The sequence below is a fragment of the Lates calcarifer genome, linkage group LG5 (assembly GCF_001640805.2).
Source record: "Lates calcarifer isolate ASB-BC8 linkage group LG5, TLL_Latcal_v3, whole genome shotgun sequence".
Lineage (NCBI taxonomy): Eukaryota > Metazoa > Chordata > Actinopteri > Centropomidae > Lates > Lates calcarifer.
The window spans coordinates 22,240,527-22,263,411 of NC_066837.1; the positions used below are offsets into that span (position 1 = coordinate 22,240,527).

Sequence of the window (22,885 nt, forward strand, 5' to 3'; positions counted from 1 at the left end):
GATTTGATTTAATTTAAAGTGAACTGAGTTTAAAGGGATATTCTACGTTCACTTGCCTCAACCTCATGCTGAGCTTTTTGAGCAACACTGCACGCCCAGAAACAGACTTTCTGAGGGATATCAAAAGAGACCTGCCAACTATAACCTCCATCACAATTTTGAGGACAGCAGAGAAAAAACAGCTGTACTGAACAGTGAAAATTGTTGAAATATATTAAACAAAACAAATGCTGTTGTTTGTTGAAATGGGAACATTGTCAGGTACCTGGCCATTGAAGATAAGAGGAAAAAACACACACTGACAATGTACAGACTCAACACACAAAATGCTGCACATAGTAGAGAGGTTCTGTATTTCAGGCAGGATGGCAGTTGAACCTTGAATGTTACAAAGGCCCCACAGCTGGACAGAGGCCCTCAACATGTCTCCTCGTCTGGCCCCAGAACCAACCTGAGAAAGACATTATTGTAGAACAAATTATATAAATTAGCAGCCTTTTATTATAATTAGTGAGAAACAAAAACATGTCACTGTGCCCACAGTCTTAACGCTGCCTGTTGTATGCTGTTTCTATTTCCTCTATATTTTATATTTCATTTTATTTCATGGGTGTTTATTTCCCATGTTCATTATCATTCGTTATATTGGGACGAAAGCACCGTTATTTCCACTGTTAATCTTTGTCCTGAGGCTCTTCCAGGTTAGTCCAACCATAACCATGAAAACAGAACGGAGACCACAAATAGTATTACGTTTACTTAATTTAATATGGATGGTTTTAATTTAGTTTTTTGTAAATATTTCTATTTAAGTTTTAAGTTAAGAGAAGATACTTAGGTAATTTAACAATTTAACACTCTTTATATATACTGGAGCATAATACAATGCAAGGCAATACAGTTGTGTGCCAGGTCTTAGTGGTGGTTCAGGGAACTGCATGAAGTGAAAGGAGGAGGAGAGAGGAAGTTCTCCAAAACTTTTTTTTCTCCCTCAAAGGATTCTGGAGAAGCACCGATAGATTTTCAGAGGAAGGAGATCCGACCAGAAGACCGAAGAAAACGCAGGGGGACGTAACGGTGTCAAAAAAAGTTCATCCCTTCTTCTGCGTTTGTTTCCTCACATGAAAGCCGTGAAAAAAGGTCGCGCGTCGTTCTGTGTATTTTGTTCCTTCCCAGACTGAGAGGACTTACACCATCAGAGGCGATGAGATGTGAGTGAGCTATGCCTTGTGGAAATGGACAGACTTTATCCAAGCGAAAACATGGCGTCTGCGTCCCGAGGTTTAGCTTCTTTTCCAGTGTGCTTGTGGCGCTCTGCTGCCTGGAGGCATGGGGCTCCGGGCCGCAGGGGGACGGCGGCAGGAGCTGCAGCCCCTGTCCCGTCAACTGCAGTTGCGCGCTGGCGGGGCCACAGTCGTCCTGCGTCGTCAACTGCTCTAACGTCGGGCTGGAAAGGGCCCCAGCGGCGGCAGACATCCCGCTGGCCACCAACGTGCTGTAAGTAACACAAGTTAGGCAAGAGAGGGATGTACGGAGAGTGTGTTAACTCAGTGTAACCAGGGTTTAATGGTTGAAAGAGATTCATCACACATTCCTTGAGATAAAAAACAACCATACTTTTTCTAGGTGAAGCGTGTAATAGACTGCTTTGTCTTACTTTGTCTTTTTACTCGACTGATCAGTTGTCAGTTAATTTGTTTCCACTGTTGGTTGTAAACACCAATAGCTGGTACAGGCTGGTTCACCATGTTGTTATTTACACCACATCCCCATTTTTCCATTAGCCAAAACTGAGAGAATACCAGTTATGTTCCTCTGGGCTCATTTAATTGTGCTTTTGTTTTGTTGTTGTCATGCATGGACCTCAAACAGTTATTGGATTTATGGGTTAGCTGATTCACATTTTATCAGTGCAACAGTTTTGATAAGTGATTAATTATTTGAGTCACTGGTGAAGCAAAAATGTCATTTATATTCCTGGAAATTGGTCATTTTTGTGTGTTCAAACAAACCCAGAAAAGTGTGTCACCTTTGGTTCTGGGAAAGTGTGCAAGGTATTTTTATTTGTTATTTTCTTGACATTATGATTAATTGATAAAATAAGTTTATAGTAATAATAATAATTGTTAGTTGCAGCCCTAGTCATGCATAAAGACTCTGACAGATGTGGTGATGGGATTAAAATAGTCTGGAAAAATCTCCAATCAAAATTGGAAAAAAAGCTCAGAACCTTCACAGCAGACTAGTGTAAGTTTTTCAGACACACAGATCGAGAAAATATTAACTAAAAATAAAGAAAACAAAAAAATACAAAAAAAAATAAAAGCAGCCACTCTGGAGGTTACCTGGAGGTTACCTTTTTCCATGGATCAGACTTCTATCAGTGGGCCATGCTACTGGTGACTCTGTGTTTGTGTTTATGTGTGCATGTGTGTGTGTCCCACTTTAGTAGTTGGTCACCAGAGAAGTGAACCTGGTGTTTGAGGTGCAGATCGGTCTTCAGCCTCTGGTGCTGCTGCAGCGAGAACATTCTGTTCTCCGCTGACGGAAGCCATATGTTATCAGTTATTTGTTTCCCCTCTAACTACCCTCTTTTGTTTGTTTAAGATTGACCCTGTTTACCAGGCCTGTAATCAATGCACATGATTTTTTTTATCCTGCTTAGTTCAGAGGCTTGAAGAAATAAGCATATATGAATATTGTGGAGTATGAGTGTGAGTAAGTATGAGGTTTTCAGAAGCACGTAAAACTTATGTTTCAGCTGAAATTCCTCTCAACTAAAAGCAGCATGAGTTTTGGTAATATTTGTTATTGTTTTAAAACTTTTTTTAAAAACTCATCTCAGCTGGTTTCCTTAATGTCACTTGACATTTAGTGATAGTATTTGCATAAGAGAGGAAAAGTGCCCTGTCAGGTGCGACCTTAATTAAAGACAGATCTTGCTGCAGGATCTGTCTCTAATCATGTTAAACTCTATTGGAGCACTAATTGCATCAGTGTAGATAAACCTCCGTGGTCCCACTGAACGAGCAGAAGCCATAAGTGGAGGTGACCGCCTGCGAATATACTGTACTCACTAATTTGGCCTCTTGTCACCTGTTCCCACCCTGTCAGCAGAAGGGTGGAATTAAAATCTGATATTTTGCTTTTAATTAACTCTGATTTCATGGCCAACCACAGCGCGAAGAGACATTCAGCCTGGATCCAGTGGAGAAGTGAACAATATTAATTTTATTATGCTGCAGAAAGTGCTTGGCCTGTGTTACCTATCAACTCGTCATTTAAAGAATAAAAAAGAAAAGATCACATACTTGCATGGTCTTGTATGAGTAATGGCCTTCAGACTGTCTGAGGCAGAGAGATGAGGGTGCAGGAGTCATGTGTATTGGAGTGTTGTATTAGAGTGTGCCCGATCATTAAGACTACCGTAAATATTTACAAAGTGCATTCACATGTCTAGCAGTAAATATTGTCAAACAGATGCCAACATCATATATCAATATTATTTTATACTGGTAATTATATTTTTAAAAAGTTGTTTTGTGTCATGACTGTTACAGGGCTAGAGATATGGCCTAGAACTTGTACAAAAGAAAACTTAAGTCTTTAGGTTCCATCTCAGTAAATATGACTAGTTCTCTGCACGATATCTCCAGTTGTTATTGGCACAATTCTGTTTGTGAATTGGAGACCTTGGGGGACCATCTTTTTTAGTTAACATACTGCTCAAAGAACAAGATTGTGCTTTAAACATCAACTAGGAAAGATGTTGTTAATGAATAATAGGCCAGCATGGGTGTCCATACCACAGCCTGACAATTATCAGTTTGAGTCACTCACTCATGCTGCTTCAGTCCAACGTGTTTATAGACTTAGCTACTCCTGCTTTCATTTCATTATGAGGAGGTGGTGGACTAAGAAAATGCTTAAACTGTACATTCTTGATAATACTGTTGCAAATCAAGGCTGAAACTAACAGTCATTTTCATTATTGATTAATCTGTTGATCATTTCTGAAAATTTCCAAAGATGCGTGTGTGTGAGTGTGTGTAAGAGAGAGAGAGAGAGAGAGAGAGAGAGAGAGAGAGAGAGAGAGAGGCATAAGAGGATCAGGAATAATTTGCTGCTGAATATTTTTGACCCAGTGATGTGTTTCATTGTTTGACCACTGCAGTGAAAGCCATTTAGGAAGGATCACACTTTGAACTTATTTAAATTAATTTGTGTTAAGTAAAAGAATTAAATCATCTTCCTAATGTGCAGTGGCAAAAGTTTTTTCATGCTGTTTGTAAATTTAATTTGGAACTTGATTTAAATCTTGACTAGAAAATTTGATCAAGGCTTCAACATACTGAGATGTTACTATACAGACTTTTTGCTATGGCATATGGAAATGGAAATAAACCATTCTCATTAATGCTGTGAACACACATGCTGTGGGCTTAATTGAGTTTTGTGCTTGTCTTCTGCTTACTGACACACCTGTTGGCAACGACAAAATCATAGCTCTTTTTTTTTCAGTAAAAAGCAACAGATTTTCATCTAAAGAACTGATGGCAACAAATGTTTGCCATCAACTGCTTCTCCCTTCGCTGATTTCTAATTTTTAATGGTATCAGTGATGCAAGAAAATGGAGACAAATAAGAAAGGACCTACATTTAAGTTAAAGCAGTGTTGCATCTTCTGTTAAATACAAGCTCTTCTCCTCTCAGTCCGTGCCCCTGTCTGGCCCCAAATCTAAATGCTATGGACACACCCCTGAAAAAAAAAATCACCCAGTGGTAGCGGAGTGTTTTAACATATTGTAGTGTGCCGTTGGAGAAAAGTGTTCCCGTTACACACCAGTCCATCTGTTCCAACCCACACACATAATAAAAATCTCTTAACACTTCATTCAGACAGTTTATGCAACTCTGAAGTCACTTCTGGGAAATGCTTGTGGAATAGACTCAGATTTTTAAAGTCTCTATAGTCTTTGTTTAGTATGCAGATTACTGTGACACAAATCATCTGTGTACTGTGAGTGTCCTTGGTAGCGTGTGTGTCCTGGGACACCACACTGAGAAAGTGAATGAGATTCAGTCAACATCTGTCTAAAAGTACTGTACACTGAGCTGAATATCAAATGAGTTCACAGTGGACAACAAGTGGTTGGCATGAAACAGCAGAGTGCACAGATTTTCTTTGGCAACATGTAATTTAATGCATTGCTTCTTTAATTAACATGACCACTTAGTATTTCAAACTTTGACATCATTTTCCTTTTAAAGGCTTGGCCGCCTTTCTCAGTAGGTTATAAAGGCATATCCTTACATACAGATGATAATGGAGTCCTTATGTGTGCTGAGTCATTTGACCCTCCATATATACACTACAAGTCTAGAAGACTTTTCATAAAAAGACATCCTCAGGTGCTTTGCTGGTGATGGGACAAGAATTCAAAAAGGAAAGAAAATACAAAAGACTTGATTTTTGTTTTATGATATATTGTGAGCATGAACAGAGTAGGTCAGGCCTAGTTCAGACTTGAGTCAGCCATCGTCAGCCTATTCTGTGCTTTGTTAGCCCCAGGTGTACTTGGGCTCAGCTGTGCTGACAGTAGCATGCTTAGAATTTACATGGAAAGTAAAGCATGCCAATATGCTAGTATGTTAGCATGTCAGCCCTACTAGGATTTTAGGATTTTAAGGGTTTTAACATGCTAACAGTGGCTCCTTAGCACACTGTGTTTGCTATTTTGTTTTACCAAGTTACCATGTTACTATGTTAGCATTAAGCACAGTTCAGATTCCAAGTGTCATTTCACCCTTTGAAAAATACAACTATGATGAAATGTTGTTTTTACAGGGCCAGATTATATTATTAATATAATATATCTATTTTTTAACTCAGTGTACAATTAATGGGAATTACTGTCATTTTTAGAGGAATTTTAACCATAGCTATAGAGAAAATTGTACAGCTGAATTTAACAAAGCCCAAGATTTTTTTGAATGTATGTCTAAAGCAATATTTCCCACTAATATTATATACTGTTTCCATATGAACACTTTTATCCACGCTGTAATATCACACCTCATGAGCCTGTTTAGCAATTAGCTAAAAGAAATACTGTTCTTACGTGCAGTTTTACAGAGCTGCTAGAAACTAGTCATTATTTATGCCAAGCAGCAAAGTAGAGTAAAAATGAAATGAATGAACTTTCTGTAACATTGTTGAAGACTGTGGCTGTCTTGGGCATTGCACCGTTCACCTGAACAGTAAACACACTCATGGTCTCACACGCCCTGGTCCTATCTGCCCCGCACAGGAGAATATAGTAGTGTTACCATGGCAGCAGGATGCATACACACACAGACACACTGCAGGCGTGGCGATGTGCTTTTGTGCTATGTACAGGGAGCAGTTTTGGCTTTGCACTGGGTCATGAGGCTTCGCAGCTGTCAGACGGACAAGACTTAATCTGAAAATCTTTCTCGCTCGTTCTGTCTGTCCACTTCTCCTCCTGCCAGAGGTGGTTATCATCCATACAACCACCTACACTTACACACACATGCACGCTGGCTTTAATGAAGTGGGAGAGGAAGATTGAATGTACGGACCATATGTGTAGGGAAATTTGTTGTGTTACCATGGCAATAGAAACTAGTGACATCACTCCCAGAAGCACAGACATTCCAGAAAGTCATAAATAAGACACAGAGGGAAGAAACAGGGAGAGAAGAAGAAAATGAGACAGCTCCCACCCCCCCCCACCCCCCTCTCTGTGTGAGTGAGTGTGAGTAGTAATTTTTAACTGCTGGTTACAGAAAAGTGTTGGTTCATTATTAACTCCAGTGAAGTGGTGGTTACACAGCAGGCTGAAGACGGACCTTATTTGTGTGTGTGAGTTGGTGTTTTGGTGGGTGTGTGTAGGTGATGCAACATCCACTAGACTGAAGTTATCCTTTGTCTTTGAAGCTTTCTTACACTCTTGTTTAAAATTTGTAGCACTGCAACTCTTTTCTCACTAACAACTTCCAACCAAAATACCCTGCTGTGTCATACTCAGAGACTCATAGTTGGCTGCTATCCTTCCTGCCAGACCTCTGCCAGATGTGTTGTGTTCACAGATGGAAAAGCCTAAAAAAGAAACAGATATACATATTGGAAACTAATAGGGTAACACAGAGGGTAAAGTACAAGTGTTATTATTTTTTAAGCGCCCATTGTCTTGGCTGAACTTTGCTGGAGATATGATGGTTTGTTTTCATATCTTCAGAGTAAACTGTTTGTAGTCCCTCATTTTTAAATCGTCTGAAACTAATTTCTTCGTACTTGAAACTTGCCTGTTCTAGATGTTACATCACACTAACTGTAAAGCATTACTTTTCAAAAGGTCTCTCTTATTACAAGTTCGACTTTTTTCACGTCAGTCCTGTAATTATATTACATTCTGCGCACCATCAATCAGCATCTGAGTAAATTTTAAGCTGAGATTTGACAGTGAGAAAATGACAGTATTAGATTACCCCAAAAACAAGTACACGAAATGTGTCTTCACATCAATCACATTGTCCATGCTCTACAATAAGCAATGAAGGTTTGACAGAAATAACTGAGCAAAAAAAAAAAAAAAAAAAGTCCATTCAAAATGCATGCTTTGAGTACTAGGCATGCACACACCTTGGATATAATGCTCATGTCAGAAAACAGCATCTTGAGATCACTCAGTTTAAGTGGGTCTTGATGGTAACAGGAGTTATTTGTACAGAGAGACAGTATGTGACACACATGTATAGTAGACATACTACTAATATTACATATTACTCTTATTGGGCTTAAGTAAGGCCATTGAATAACTGAGTGCATTCAGGCAGCGTAACATGCAGCAGGTTGAATCTGTATATAAGAGTCTTGATGTGCAACAGAAAAACATATTGTGAGACAGCTGTGCTAAAGAGACCAAACAGACACGAGTTAAGGTTAAAAGCATGTAAAATGTTGTGAATAGGAAAAGAGAAAACTGGCAGTGACTCCACAAATGCTCTAAAATACTAATAAACCCTACACATGATGTCTTAATTAAAGTAATAATTATGGCAGCTTTAAATGATGCATGGCTGTACTCAGCCAGCTGATGTATGTCTTCTCAGCTCAGGGTTTTATGATAATGAAGTGGGCCAGGGTTTTCTACATCAGTCCTGCATTAGTGATTCATCTAGTACATTGGCAAGCATTGCAGACTGGTGGATACTCCTGACGAAAACACAAACAAGTATGCTCGCACTTGCAAAGACTGGCTGACATATTTTAAGAAGCTTCTCCTTACTCCTCTGTGTAAAGTGTAATCTCTGCATTGTATTTTAATGGGAAGACGAAGAAAAATAGAAAAGAAAGTGTAAGGAGGAGAAACCTGTTGAGATTCAATCTTGATTATGTAGGCTCAAGCCATTTTTTACTTGTTAAATCTCTACATAATCAATGCCCTGTAGAGGAGCGTTTTGCATGCAGCCAATTTTAAATTGTACCCTTTGGACTGGGTTGTGTTAGGCAGCGAGAGAGAGTGAGACAAAGTGAAACAAACTTTGGCAGGTATTCACTGCAGAGGAAACATTTGACTTCTTCTCTGGTTTGACAAAACAACTTAACCTGTTGTCTCCCTATTGTTACTTTATCTACAGAGAAAACTGGAGGGAGTGATAATTGGATTTTGTTCCCTGCATTTAGATATAAACAGCCAAGGCTACAGACTTGCAGTGTCTGTTTGTGTAGTCTGTTCACTGGCTGCAAGGAAGGTCACAGACATGAAGCTATCCCATAATAACACTCTGACCTGCATGGGCTAAATGTTAACATATGTCTTTGGGGGTGACAATGGAAATAGATTTTTAACCTCTAAACAGTGGAATTACAATGCTGCCAAAATTAAAATGAAATGCAAATCAGCAGAATGTTACACTTCCAGTCAATGTCATGGCATAATTTATATTCATAACAAAAAGCATGCTTTGCATCTCAGTTGTCACGTTAAGGAAGGCACATTTGGCCGGCAGTACTAAACAGGAATGTATATGCAGTGCGTGTCCTTTGCTGTTTTTCATGCACCCTTGTCACAATTAAAGGAAAAATGGAAGTCAAACATCAGAAAATGCACATAACGTGAATACATCCTCCCATTTGTAAATCCATAGAGGATCCCTGTCTGTGAATATGTGAGGGTGGGGAGTCGCCAAAAAAACAAAAGTTCATTTATTTCATGCCCGTGAACCTGAAAGCCTCACATGAAACTGATGCAACAAGCAAAACAAACAGAGAGCAGAGAGCACAGTGAATAGAGTCAGTATAGAAAGAGATGAAGTGTTGCAGTCTGTCACCTAGCTCATGGTGGCGAGGAACAAGCTGAAGAAGTCCTCGTCTTTGCCATGGATTATGCCCAGCAGCAGACCTCTGGGTGCTGTCAGGGTGGTTGAAGCTCTGCTTGTCTCGATGGTGTGGTTACTTAACTTCTGGGTGACAGACTTCATCATTATTATCATTATTGTGCTCTCTGCTCTCTCTGCTCTTTCTGTTTCACTTGTTGCATCAGTTTATGTGGAGCTTCCCGCTTTTACAAACATAAGATAATTAGAGGACAGTGCTGTTTTCTACAACTCCCTGCACACGCAGTTTGATTTCCTGGGGCCAGATGCATAAAAACTTTGTCTAGGTTCAAGGCTTGAAATATGCATATGCACTTTCTTTGTGTCAGTTTCACTCAGCAGTACTTGCATGTGATTTTTTTTTTTTTTTTGTGGATTTCAAACATTGTTAAACTATTCATGTGTCAGAAGACTGACTTCCACTCAGAGTATATACATAGGATGCAGACATTCCCTTAATTTGCTGTTGCATAACCCTGAACAAGCAAAGAACAAGAGCAGCATCATCACCATGTTTGTGTTGCACTGGCAGAGTGATCCAGCATTACCAGAGCAACCGAATCCATACACATGCACTGTATCACTACACAGGTTTTAGTTGTTTGTTTTAGCGGAACTTCTCATTTTTAGCCCTGCCAGCAGCATGCCTCTATGGATGGCAATGTCTGTCAGTTGGTCAGTCCACCACTTTTTTTATCTTAACAAATATTAGATGGATTACCAGTGAAATTTGGTACAGACATTCATGTTCCTCACAGGATAAAGTGTACTATGGTAATCCCTTAACTACTCATCCCAGCTCAATTATCAAAATTTAAATTGGTCCAAGACTTTGGCTGATCACAAAATATTTAACTTTCCCACCAACCCTAGTTGTACTTTGTGTTTGGTGCTAAGATGCAAAAATTAACATTCTGCCTACACTCCCACAATGCAATTCATCATATTTGACTTGTGCGACTAAATGTAGTGCTCACCATAGGGTAAATGACTGAGTAGTCTATTTTGTAGGGACTAGTGACTAAGGAAATGAGGCAATGATTTCAGACACAGCCATGGTAAATATTATGCTGCATATTAAACCATAATGACAAGCAGCTGAGTGGGAAAAACCCTTGTTAGAGATATAGTGAATTTCTAACACAGTATGTCCCACTTGGTAAAAAGAATTACAGACATGCCAACAAACTGTTGGCAGAATGGCTGAAAATGCTGTTATCCCAGCAGTTACATCAAATTAAAACCCAACATTAACACTAATACTAACCATTCAGCTCTCTTGTAGGAGCTATTTCTTTATATGTGGTTTTTCTTGGTAACAAACTGCTAATTCATGCTAATTGGACTACAAGGTAAGCTCTGAGGCTAACCACTTCGGAATAATGCCTGAACACTCCCAAGGATAAGAGGTGTTTTTTCTCTCTTCCCATTCTGCCAACATTGTGAGCAACTATGCTGTAGCATAAGCATTGTGATTGTTAGCCTGTTAGCATGCTGTCAAAAGTGCAACACACCGCTGTGCCCCAGTACAGACTCACAGCGCTGCTAGCATGGCAGTTGACTTCTCGTCTTGGTTTATGGCACATTCTTGCTTGCTAGTGAATGCACTTCAGGCCCCCACTTCACCAGAAAGCCCAAGAATTAAAGAATAATAAGGTCAAGACCACAAAGTGTGGACAAATGCAGAAATGAAAATAACATAAAGCATTTTCACTGTATGTATGTTTACATCTTAATTACGTAATCTTGTTCTTACTTCTTAAAAATATTATCATAACATTAGTTGATGGAAACACTGAAGCACACCTACTCACATTTTAATTTTCTGCCCTTGTGGAAATTTGCACATGAATGTTGCACATGAAGTGTGGAATCAGATTCTCTATCAATCCTGAAAAGAAAATACAAAAACTGTTTAACATGTAATTTTCTTACCTTTGATGACACAATCCTGCCATAACTTGAAGGACAGCAGTTTACTATTGAAGTTACATGGTATGTAACATAAAAGAAACAATAATTGCATTCAACACGTAATGTGTTCTGATCTGTGGCACAAAGGTGACATTAATTGAATTCAGAACGATTGCTACTATTCATCATTTTGCAGATGTCTGTCCTGCCAAGGATGAAATGTAAATTGCAGCCCTCCTTTACATTTTCATTTTTCAATTCAAATCACCATGGGCCAGATGTTTAAACAATGCAGACACAGAAAAAAACAAACAAATACCATTTCCTGCTGGTACAAAAACAAAATGTAGGATGAGTGTGAGTGTAGCTAATAAAACGCTAAGACCAGGTGTAAACATGATTTTTTTTTAGCATAAAAAGAAGCTAATATCTATCCATCTACACACCTGTGTGCTCAATTTTACTGTCCTATTTAGTCTGTTGTGAGTTTCTGGTGTTATCATATTATTTCCATGTGCTGATATTCTTTTCATTTTATCCTTTATTGTGAAGCACTCTGTGACTTCTCTTTCAATATGATGGCTCATATTTTGATATTGATTGAGAAATCCCTGCTGATGACAGCTTACTGGCGCTTGTCACATTACATTATGTTTCTTTGCCAGACGCCTGGCTTAACAGTGGATTGCCGGATGATGCGTGCACACTGTCGGAAATAAAACTAGACAAGAACATGTAGAAGCAGGTCCCACTATGTCGATGTTTACTCCAAACATTTGTTTTCATTTGCTGCCATGTTGTAAGGGCTCTTTACTGTTTTTAATTCCTGGTATTGCCATTCAGTTATTTTATGTGTCAATTCATAAAAGCAAGTGGGGAAAACTAAGTCAAACTTACAGACTTTGGTATTTCATTTTGAGTTATGTTATGAGTTTTTCTACTTTAACATCAATGAAACCAGTTCCCATTTTCACTGGAATTATGCTTCATCGAAATAATAACTAGTTGTTTTTTTTTCCATCTTGTAGTCACACCCCAGAGGTACTGCAGGCCTGAGACCCATTTTTGGTTTAAGCCCACAGTTTATGAGTTCAAGATAAGTGGGACTTGCACAGTTTCGTTTACCAGAAAAACAGTGAGCAGTGAGTGTAGGACAGCGTTACAGGATTTTTGTTTTTTCATGCATGTATTGACAGCATGTAAAAGTGTGTATATGCGAGTGCGTCGTTCTTTGAGTGAGTGTGTTAAACCGCTGCACTCAGCTGCCCTTCACTTGCCAGCTGGACACCAGACAACGAAGGCAGCAGCAGCTGGAAAAATGGACAGAATGTTCTAAAGAGGAAAGGAGAGGAGTGTTTGTGACCCAGCCAGCCAGACTGTGTAGCAAAATGTTAAACTTTTTAGACCTAAATCTCTTCAATAAACAACTCCTTCTCCCCAGCTCCTCGCCCCATTCCCCTGATTTCATGCTCCCCCTCTTCCTGCAGTAGGGAAAGTACCCAGCTACTCCTGAGATTTCACCCACCCCCTCACCCCTGTCTCAGGCACGAGGTGCTGGCTGGCAGCCCACAGTGGGTCGATTGTTCTCCAGAACCTGGCCTGTGTTGCTCACTCCCCCACTCTCCTCTGCTTCCTCTTCACACCTGCCTTCTCCTCCTCCAACTCCATCACCTTTAACTCCTCCTTTACTTTTGCCCCGCTCCCCTTCCTGTCAGACTCCTATAGGTCTGCCCTGGTTTTCGAATATAAACAAAGCAGCAGAGCAACAGAGGGGAAAAAGGGGAAAGAAACTGATAGAAGTGTGTGGGGGAGGGAGGGAATCAGGCAGCGAGGCTGAGGGGGATGAAAGCGACCACAGAGCAGTCTGTGTTTAGTGGGTTAGTGGAGCACTGGCCTTCACTTACAGGGACTTGGACCACTTCGCCAACACGATGCAGCAGATACCAATCTGTTGTATGATCAGACCTACATCAGAGTTTTCATCACCAAACTTCAACACCAAAGACCTTTTTTTGGTACTCATTTTTGTGCAGATTGGAGACGGATAAAATCAAATGGATATCAGTCTTCTTTAGTGGCTTTCTTTGTCTTTTTTATTTCCTCAATTTCTTCAGATTTATCTTTCCCTCAATTCATATTTTCTGTCATTCTCTCTGCCCGAGTAGTCAGTGAGGGCTCTGTGTGTGTGTGTGTGTGTGTGTGTGTGTGTTTTCTCATCCTCCTGCTCAGAATAAGTGGCACCAGACAGGCCTTATAAGGAGTGGTTAGATCATTGGCCACACCGTTAGTAAAACAGAACCATATGTGTGCTCTGTGTGTGTGTGTGTGTGTGTGTGTGTGTGTGTGTGTGTGTGTTTGTGCACAGGCCTATAGCTCAAGCGTGCTCTGCAGGGTGGGTGTGTGTGTAAGTAAAACCATGTGTGGCCAGAGGTAGCTGAGAGAACGGGAGCCTGTTGCTAATAGACATGGTGAAGGTCATATTATATTGTCATGTTAAACACACACACACTCTCTCTCTCTCGTCTCTCTACTTAATCTCCTCTTGTCTATGCAGTGTTGCCCATTTGTTCAGAAAGAAAGTTTTGCTATATAGTCGAGAAATATACACACACCTGGTATTGATGCTGAGATCATTACATAAGAAGAGGTGTCAGCTTAATGTGTGAATGATCAGCTCGTAGGTGGAGCGTCTTTCTGCTGTCCTGTTTCATCTGCTGATGGGTTTAGCAGAGGAGGACTCTCTCTCTCTCTCTCTCTCTCTCTCACACACACACACGCACACACACACACACACACATACACACACTCTCTCTCTTGGTCTCCATCTTTCTTACACAGCTTGTCTGGAATGTACAGATGTTTCCTTTTGGGAATGGGCGTCCTGCTCTGTTCACACACACACACACACACACACACACACACACACACACACACACACAGAAAGAAAGAGAGAGTGCGAGAGAGAGGAGAGAGGCGAGTGCATTCCCATACACTCAAACTCGCGTACACATTTCCCTGCTTTAAACTGTTGATTTTTAATTAGCACCGACTGAGCGCACACTGAAAGTAGAAATATGGCTCAGGAGGCTCGCACAAGTTCTTCAGTACTAGATTATTGCTTTTCTGCAAACCAGCACTATCTTGTCGTCTCACACACACACCACCACACACACAAACACACTGTGCTTTTTGTCCTCTCACAACCTCTGGCTTCTTGTCATCTGGCTCCCTGTCTTCTTTTTTCTTTCTTTCTCCTTTTGTTTCGTCGTTCTCACGTGCAGCTGAGGCTTCACTGTGAAGGCTCACAGAGGAGACTGAAGCCACTTAACTTAGCTCGGCTCTGTCCTGCTTCCTCCTCTGCTGTCCTTGTTTGTCTTGGCAACTCACCTACACAGTTTAACCAATTGAGTTTTCTCACTTCCTGACTCATTTATCCAGTGGTTTTCACACTGAAAAACCAGTGGATAAATCAAATAATGATATGCTGGTGTTTAGTTTCTGTACACTCCTCATACTTAACACTGTGTTAACGCTGTGCATGTAGTCTACACTATGCATTTATACATATATAAGATCATTAGACCTGGACCAGTAAATCAGGCTTATATGTTGGCTGATATTAACTTATCGAAGATATATTGTTGTTGGCACGTTTGTCAGCTGATGTGAAATGTGAAAGGCATATTTGAGGTTATTTTTCCATTCATTACATATGGTGACTAGGTTTAAGAGATATAATGAAATATATTATTGGTTTAATATTCTAATATTAATATTAAAACCAGTATTGACCTCAAAATGTGCATTTGTTTTATTTTACAATAATAAAGGTGATGTAGTGTGTTTACATGCAATTGTGAAATAAATGTCCTGAACTTTTAGTCAATCTCATCTGCATCTCTGTTCCCCAAATTCTGCAATATGAAAAGTGGCTAAAGGTAATATGGAACAGTATTAAATTTGGGTAAATCCTGATCTCCTGCCAAGCACCAAAGTCTTTCATCCCCGATTCAATCTTGTAACTGTGAAAGGGTGAAGAATGTGTGCAAGTGTGTTTGTGAACAATTGTGTACAATGTGCGAGCAGACGTGAAGAACAAAAAGAAGAAGGGCAAAAACTGCCGTTACCTTGATGTGCTGTTTTGCAGGAGACTGTATAAGGAGGCCTGTGCTTTCATGAGGTGCAGTGCATGAACATGTGAATGTGAGCGAATGACAGTTACGGTAGCTTTTTCTCATTAGCCGTCCTCTGACTTTCATTTGTCACCTGTCACACAGAAGTTTATTTCATGTTGTGTGATTACAAAATCAATCTCAGTAACTCATAAATTGCCAAATGAGACTGCTAATCATTATTAGGCAACTCACATGTCCTAATTCGCATAGAGGCTCTAAAGCTGCATGGCATCATTTGTGATTTGCTCCTCGTGGAGGTACTATTAAGTTTTCTTTCTTTAGTTTGAGAAAATCGCATCATCTGGGTTATCTCAGCTTTGGCTTTGAGACTGTAAATGTTTAACAGAAAGTCTGAATCATAAACTGGGGTCTTGGGGTTTCAAAGAATTGGGCACTTAGTAAGCAGGGAGGGTCATACAAATTATACTGGTTGCATTACGGGAAATGCAGGATCCACTGTTTTTGGAGCTTGACCCATGTTAGGGAGTAACAGTCAGGATATTTTGGCCTCTGCTGCATCAATTTTAGCCGTTCTTTTTTTAATCTGTCTCTTGTGACTTCCCCAACTTTATAGTATTATTGTTAAAGAGTGGCCCTTTAACTTTAGATTACTTTATAACTGTATTACTTGTAATCTGTTTCAACAAAGCTCATTTGTCTCATTGATGTCTATACTTCAGTGAACCTTGTCCTGGTCAAAACATTGACTGAATGAACTGAAAAAGTCAAGGGTCACTTATTTTTAACAGAGCTATTTTTGTTCATCTTACAAAATTTATAACTGATATATGACATTTTTTGCTGATAACAGCTGTATCATGTGTCACTGCAAAGAAAGTATTAACCAGAAAATTCTCTATTGTTGTTTCTATTATTTATTTCTATTGTTGTCCTTAGTATTGTGTTCTTTTTCACACCCACTTTCATATTTAGAGTGTCTGGTTTTATTTATCTCCACTTCACTTTCTCATGAGCTAAATGTTTCACTTTCGCTCTCCTTTGCTATTTTTATGTTTCATTTCCCAGCACTTATGCAATCGCATTATATGGTAGATTACTTGTAACTTCTTAAGATACTGTGTGTGTATGTCAGTGAATGTGTATGCAGTCATCATCTTGCCCTAACATGCATTTGAAATGTGGGTATGTTGGTTTGTTTCCGCAGAGATCTTTCCAAGAACCATATCTCCTCCCTTGATACCAGCCTATTAGATCGTCTCACCGGCCTCCGAGAGCTGTGAGTACACATGCAGTGTTATGCTTATATAAGTTCACCTATACCCAATATATTGATCTATCTGGATCTCTGTTGAGCCATCTCAACAATTAATATATTTATGTATCATCTTTGTGTCAGGTATCTTCAAGAGAATAGGATCAATGTTCTCCCCAGAGGGGTATTCTGCTGTGGCCCTCTGTCAGTCCTGTGAGTACAAAGTCTGGAGAAGATGAGGACCTGGCAAAGTCAAGGTTCTGAGTGGAGGAAAGGAGAGGAGTAAGAGAGAATGAGGAAGATGAACAAGAAAGGCTTGGTTTAGTCTGGATTTAAGTAGGCAGAAATCCCAGGAGAAAGCTAGCTGGATCAGAGAGCATTCACAAAAAATACACACACTGTATACTGTACACACACACACCCACACACATGCACGCACACACACCAATCACTGCACGATTAAGTTCAATTACAGCTTACTGCTCCAGGCTCCCACTACCTCCCTCTCTCCATCTGTCCATCTCTCCCTCCCTCCATCCATTACCTTATTTCTTCCACCCATTGAATGGGTGTTTAAGCACATGTTTGTGTGTGTGTGTGTGTGTGTGTGTGTGTGTGTGTGTGTGTGTGTGATGAGAGAGGACTCTGGTGGTTTCCATCAGTTCCTTCCAAAACCACCACACAACGGCCCCATTATGTAGCCTACTGGATAGAGGAGAGAGGGAGGGAGAAGGAGACCATGAGTGGAGAAGGAAAGAGCGAAGAGGGAGTGAGGAGTAAAAGGACGAGAAAGAGAGAAGCTATAGAAACAAAACATGAAGAGCAGAGGGGTGGAAACATCATAAATCTGAAATGCTATCTGTTACTCAGCACTTCAGTTGTTTGGCATTGACATGATTTTTGATTTAATCATTCAGTGATGTGTTGTGTTATATATCTGAGTGATATGAGTCATTTTTGTGTAAAGAGGATGTGAGAATGCCCTTTTCTTGCTAAACACAAATCCAAAAGTCATTTTGCGTGACTGCATCTATTTACAATGGGACAATAATGTAGGAGAAACAGTTTTACATTCATGCAATGACTCAATTATTGGCTTCGAGTTTCTCAGTCAATGACAAACCCACACCGCATAAATCTTGCCAAAATGACGGTATGATAGTAATTGTCACAAATTAGTGCAGTCAAAAAAGTGAAGGAAAAAGACTTGTTCTTGTTTTAATGTCAATAGTAATTTGTCTGTTTTGTTTCCATCAGCGATTTGAGCAACAACCGCATCACCACCATAGAAGAGAGAATATGCGACAACCTATGCAACTTAACTCAAATGTAAGTAGTCACGATTCACAGGTCTCTGTATCTCTGTCCTCTGTCTCTCCAGTAAATAGATAAATATGAAACGATGAATCAAACATATTGGATCCTATTTATACGCACACAAACACATAGAAGCATATGAACCAGCAACTAATCATGCATGCTTAAATAAGCAGCACATTTCCAGCTATTCAGCCTACACACAAGATGAATGAAGCTCTGTTTCAGGTCAGAGTTGGAGGTGGTGAGTAGTAATTATTCCTCACTAGGTCATTAGATGCAAAAAAGTTTGTTCTTGTACAGAGTCTGTAATTGAGTGAAGGTAATATTTTTTCTCCTTTTCATCTGTCATTCCCATTGCTGCTGCTTCTTCCTTTTTCCCATAATTTCCCTTCATGCCCAGATGCCGTTACCCCTTTCCCTGGCTCTTTCTTTCTCTTACATCATATAAGAATACACCTTTTTTATGGCTGACATTTTTATATGTTGCAGCAGGAAAAGCACAAGTGTAGCTAATAACATCAGTAGTGATTGTTTTCCATTAAATTGTGCTGGGAGCAGGGTCTCAGTATTGGTCACTGTCATGACTTAGTCATACTTCAGTGGAGCAGAGCCATCATCAGATGTTATCAATAACACCTGTGTTTTTTTCTGCCATGAGAGATCAGATTAGTCTGCTGAGGAAAAAGTCTGTGGGCGAGACTACAGCTAACTACATAATGGTGTCATGCAGTGATAACATAACAGCTGACTAACGCATTGGAGCTGTAAAGCTACTCAGGGCCTTTTCATACTTTTCTTACTCCAAACAAAATTTATTTTGTAATGTAATTGTAACTTTATTTTTGTTGTAAGGTGTATTTTTCAGCTTTTGGCAGGAGCTAACTGTTATGCTAACTGTTTTATTATCATTTAACGCAATTAACTTATTTTCCAAAGATGTTGGAATATTCTTTTAATACAAAAGCTGAAATTTGTAACATTATTTTGTTTAAATAGATTAAATAGTCTTTTTGATGGAGTATTGTGTTACGGTGGTTTCACATTATTTGTTAACAAAGGGTCAAAAAGTGACATAAATGTCACATCCATGTAGAGTTACATCATATCACAAAATTGTATTATTTCAGCACTTCATGGCAACAAATTATTGAAAACCTCACCTGGTTTTTGATTGAGGATATTTTATCACATTAAGACTGTCATCTCTGTTGTGGCCAACAGGTCAAACATCACTTTGACCAACATGGTGCAGAAAGTAGCAAATGTCAGATTTTTATAGTTTATCACAGTGACTTCAGCACATACAGTATTATTAACAGTGGTGTCAGTGGGATTCAGCCCCTCTTGTCCCTGTGAGAGCTGTCATGTTTCACAACTACTGACCCGTTCTATTCTTCCATGTCTTCCTCTCCTCCAGTGACCTGAGCAGTAACCCCTTTGAGTGTGACTGTAAGCTGTTCCGTTTGGTCAGCTGGCTCCAGGAAAAAGGGGTACGCGTTCGACGTCCGGATGCCATGCTCTGCAGCCACCCTCCTGAACTCCGCAACCAACCCCTGCTCAATATCAGCCTACTCACCTGTGGTATGAAACAAATACACACTAACACTTTCAAAGTCGCAAAAATCAAAAAAAATGTGCATCGTGAAAGAGGAAGTAGTGTGGTGGGAACTTTGTGCTGTGGCACTCATGGAAAGAATCGATCAGTGATGTCAGTGATAGATGTAATTATAGTGCTTTGCTAGATCAGAACAAATAATGTTACTGTGATGAAGATCAACATTGAGAAATACTCATTATTTGACTTTTGATCTCTGTTGTTTGACAGAGATTCTGACGCTGGTTAAAGTTACAAACGAGATACAACACAAAATATCAAAGTTTTAAAGTTACATAAAGTGACCTTAGAATTCTCTGTCTCCTCTTCAGGTCTGAACTATGCAGCCTGTCTTGAGGACAGCAGCAGTGGAGGAGGGGGACGGAGTGAGCTTGTTATCTTCTCTTCCTCCACACGTGGAAACTTCACACGAGAACAATGTAACAGCGTGTGTTTTGCTGCATCGCACCGCTACGGGGGCCTGGGAGCAAGACACGAGTGTCTATGCAGCACAAACTCTGAGCCCAACTTCATCAGTGAATCTCAGTGTTCTGCTGCCTGTACAAACCCCCAAGTTATGAAGGTACGTAGCACACCGTGTTCCCAGATAATGATCACTGCAGTGTAAGATCTTCAAATGTCAAGTGTTTGCATTGTAAAGAGCAGCTCTTAGTGGAGACCTCCCTCCTCTTGGTTTGTTTCTTCTTTTGTAAACACATCATTCAGGATTTCCTCTAAACCTTCCTATAACCCACCAACAACTTCCCTCTGTGGTTTGAATGACTTCCCTTCATCCTCAGATTCAGTTTCCTGTAGGACTGCTGCACAGAGGAGCTCAAGAGCAGTTATCCAGAAATGAAAATCAAGATTTGTTTATTTTAAATTGGAGCCGTTCATACGTTTCATTAAAACCACATTTCTATTTAAAACCATAAAAAATAATAGTGAAACCACAAACATCTTAACAATTAACAGTAAAATACATTTTATTTTTCTTTTAAATACTCTTCCTCACATGGTTTCCTTCATTTTGCAGAAATGTGGATGGACTCTGGCTCATGATGTGTTTGTGGTGGACTTCTCGATCTCACTGAAGCCTCTCCCACTGCAAAGTGTTCACAACCTCATCAGCTTCGCCGCCACCTCCTCTGTCACTCCAGTGACGCTGTCCTGGGACTTTGGTGACCTTTCGTCTCGGGTCAACACTACAGGAACAGGGGTGACCACAGCAACTCATAAATACGGACTTCCGGGACATTATGCAGTCAGTGTGGTGGCCTGGGCTGGACACAAGGAGGTGAGAGACAAAACATGTGTTTTATGTGTTTTTATACTATGATAAAAGAACAGCTGGTTTAATCAATGTTAAAAGTATTCTGTAGGTGTATATTCAACATAGGGACCTGTGATTGAAATATTTTGTTTTATATCTATGCATGTTCAGCTCCCTGCATGCAGAGAAGTGACGGTGACAGTTCCTCCCAAACTGGAGCTGCGTTGTCCACCTCTTGCTGTGGCCAATAAGAGCCTGGAGTTATCATTAGTCAGCTGGGGTGCTGTTGGCATGGATGTAGACTGGAAGATCACAAAGGATGGTGTTGAAGTTGCCAAAGGTAAGATACACCCAGATACACATGAGCTCTGCAGCAGCTAATGACTCTCAGTTGATAGACATATTTAGAAAGTTTTCAGCATGGAAAATAATGTTTGGGTCTGAACTCTTCACTGTAATCAGCAGTCAGTTAGTTTTGGCTCTGCTTAAATAAATCAGAAATCTAAATCTGAACAGTAGCTCTTATGGGTTTTATCTAAAGAACTAAAAGGATAAATGTCTCATAAACTCAAGAGTCACATCCATCATAGGGGTTTGTGAGCTAATGGTATTTTTTTCTCAAATAATGCCTCTTAATTTGCACTTGGTTATCTGTGATGAATCATCAAAACCACATTCTCTGTGGGTTCATCACTAAGAGCTCTCACATAACACAAAGTCATGTGATCCATTGTTATTATTAAAAAAAAACTGATTGCAAGAACCACAACCAAACTCTGTACAGGCCTTTGTAGCACTCATACACAATACACAATATTTAGGTGTTTTCTGATCGTAAAAGCTTCAAAAAGATTTTAAATCACAAATCCTAACATAAAATAGTTATTATATCTTTAAATGATGTTGCAAGTCTGTCTTCAAACAATCTGGGAAATCATGTGACTCATGTCTGTCCTCCACCAGCCTCCCCTCACTGTCCAAAAGATGGGGTGTACCACGCCGAGTCCTCACGCTGTTTCCAGATAGTTCCAGGGGAGTTGAGCTGGACAGACGCTCGACAACAGTGTTCAGACCGCGGTGGGGATCTGGCAATAGTCAGGAGTGATGCGCTGCGTAACCTGCTGGCACACAAAGTCACACAGTGAGTGTTTTGTGTCTGTATGGAGAGCAGAAGTGGGGTCTCAGCATTTCTCTCTGTGTGATTTTCCTTTTCATTCTTAGTATATCCTCAGTTTTTCTTAATTTCTGACACCAGTTTTCCCCAGACTAAGACAGAAAAACAATTTCAGGCCATGCAGAGAGTTGACAGATATAGAAAAGAAAACTTGCCTGGTCTGTAACACAACATCATCCCTGTTTGCATTACAAAGTTAATAGTTCTCACCATGTTGCCATCTCTTTGCAGAAACAACAGCCAAAGAAACACTGAACTAGACAACAAATACTCAAAACAGATGTTGAATTTTCAATCACTGACAATCTGAAGAGTACATGGTTTGGATGGGGGAGTGTGCAAAATGTGTTTTTCTTGCGTCTCCGCTCCTGTCTGTGTGAACCCTCAGGCTTATTTATCTGAATGTGACTCTTTGTGTTTGTATGTGCATGTGTTGTTCATGCAAGGGCAGTACTTTTTATTATTCATTATTTACTGTTAACAAGTTTCATACTTTGATGTTAGCTTCATTGACTAAGGTCTGTGGTTTATTTGTCCTTTCTGTTTGTCTATTCTGTTCCGCGTAAACAATAAAATCAAACTGAAATGCTCTTCCACATTGCATAGCAATACAAACAGATGATAATGTCAGGCTTAGCCTTGATAACAGTATACAGTGACTCTCCACAAAAACAGTAATGCGTCTTTGCTGTATGTACCGCACATCTGTATACTGCACTGTATGTGAATGTCGCTCTGGATTTGGGTCTGCCGTGACAAAAAAATTTCTTGCCTTGCGCGGGTCTGAAGGCCTCCAGTGTTTGGTGTTTAGGTCGGAGAA

The 22,885-nt window shown here is 40.0% G+C and overlaps 1 protein-coding gene across 1 annotated transcript in view; it reads left to right on the top strand.

The window, feature by feature from the left end:
- Window positions 1-225: 225 nt before the first annotated feature.
- The window catches only part of pkd1a (polycystic kidney disease 1a), a 66,408-nt gene continuing 43,748 nt past the window's right edge, over window positions 226-22,885 (top strand). Inside the window, 9 exon segments of the mRNA XM_018664648.2 lie at window positions 226-1,497; window positions 16,657-16,728; window positions 16,849-16,917; window positions 17,962-18,033; window positions 19,442-19,605; window positions 19,951-20,201; window positions 20,655-20,915; window positions 21,063-21,231; window positions 21,855-22,032. Of these exon segments, the coding sequence (XP_018520164.2) occupies window positions 1,223-1,497; window positions 16,657-16,728; window positions 16,849-16,917; window positions 17,962-18,033; window positions 19,442-19,605; window positions 19,951-20,201; window positions 20,655-20,915; window positions 21,063-21,231; window positions 21,855-22,032 (1,511 nt within the window). The 5' untranslated portion in view covers window positions 226-1,222.